This window comes from Ananas comosus, unplaced genomic scaffold (assembly GCF_001540865.1).
Source record: "Ananas comosus cultivar F153 unplaced genomic scaffold, ASM154086v1, whole genome shotgun sequence".
NCBI lineage: Eukaryota > Viridiplantae > Streptophyta > Magnoliopsida > Poales > Bromeliaceae > Ananas > Ananas comosus.
The window spans coordinates 1-1121 of record NW_017893068.1 but is presented as its reverse complement, the minus strand read 5'-3'; the positions used below and the strand labels follow the sequence as shown (position 1 = coordinate 1121).

Sequence of the window (1121 nt, the reverse complement as noted above, 5' to 3'; positions counted from 1 at the left end):
GGGAGCTGCTGGCCGTGGTGGGCCCCAGCGGCGCCGGCAAGTCCACCCTCCTCGACATCCTGTCGGCCCGCACCCTCCCCTCCCACGGCCTCCTCCTCCTCAACTCCCTCCCCCTCCACCCCGCCTCCTTCCGCAAGCTCTCCGCCCACGTCCCCCAGCTCGACTCCTCCCTCCCGCTCCTCACCGTCTCCGAGACCTTCGCCTTCGCCTCCTCCCTCCTCTCGCCCCGCAACAAATCCACCACCGCGGCTGACGCGGTCGCCTCCCTCCTCTGCGACCTCCGCCTCTCCCACGCCGCCCACACCCGCGTCTCCATCGGGCTCGCGCTGCTCCGCGACCCCGGGGTGCTCCTCCTCGACGAGCCCACCTCGGGGCTCGACTCCTCCTCCGCCCACCTCGTCCTCCAGACCCTCCGCGCCGCCGCCGCCGCGCGCGCCGCCGCCGTGGTGCTCTCCATCCACCAGCCCAGCTCCCGCCTCCTCTCCTCCGTCGACTCCCTCCTCCTCCTCTCCAAGGGCTCCGTCGTCCACTTCGGCTCCCTCGCCTCCCTCGACGCCCACCTCCTCTCCCTCGGCCTCTCCGTCCCCGCCCAGCTCAACCCCCTCGAGTACGCCATGGAGCTGCTCCACCAGCTCCCCCACCCCAAGCCTACCACCCCTTCCGTCTCCCTCCCCCGCAAGCAGGAGGAGACCAAACCGGCCTCGCCGTGGGAGACCCCCGCCTACTCGAGCTCCCGCGCCGGCGAGATCGGGGCCCTCTACGGCCGCTCGTGGAAGGTGGTGTACCGCACGAAGCAGCTCCTCCTCACCAACTTCCTGGAGGCGCTCCTCGTGGGCCTCCTCCTCGGCACCCTCTACATCAACGCGGGCTACGGCGAGGACGGCGCGCGCAAGCGCCTCGGCCTCTTCGCCTTCACCCTCACCTTCCTCCTCTCCGCCACCACGGAGACCCTCCCCATCTTCGTGTGCGAGCGCCCCATCCTCATCCGCGAGGCCTCCTCGGGCCTCTACCGCCTCTCCTCCCACGTCGCCGTCGCCCTCCTCTACTCCGCCACCGTCTACTTCCTCGCCGGCCTCTGCGCCGCCCCCGCCGCGTTCGCCACCTTCGTCCTCATCGTCTGG

The 1121-nt window shown here is 71.8% G+C and overlaps 1 protein-coding gene across 1 annotated transcript; it reads left to right on the top strand.

The window, feature by feature from the left end:
* Positions 1-5: 5 nt before the first annotated feature.
* Positions 6-1115, top strand: LOC109705501 (ABC transporter G family member 4-like; the record flags this gene model as incomplete). Its single annotated transcript, XM_020226232.1, has 1 exon — positions 6-1115. A coding segment is annotated over one exon (1110 nt), but the record flags the coding sequence as incomplete, so codon positions are not given.
* Between the last annotated feature and the right edge of the window lie 6 nt (positions 1116-1121).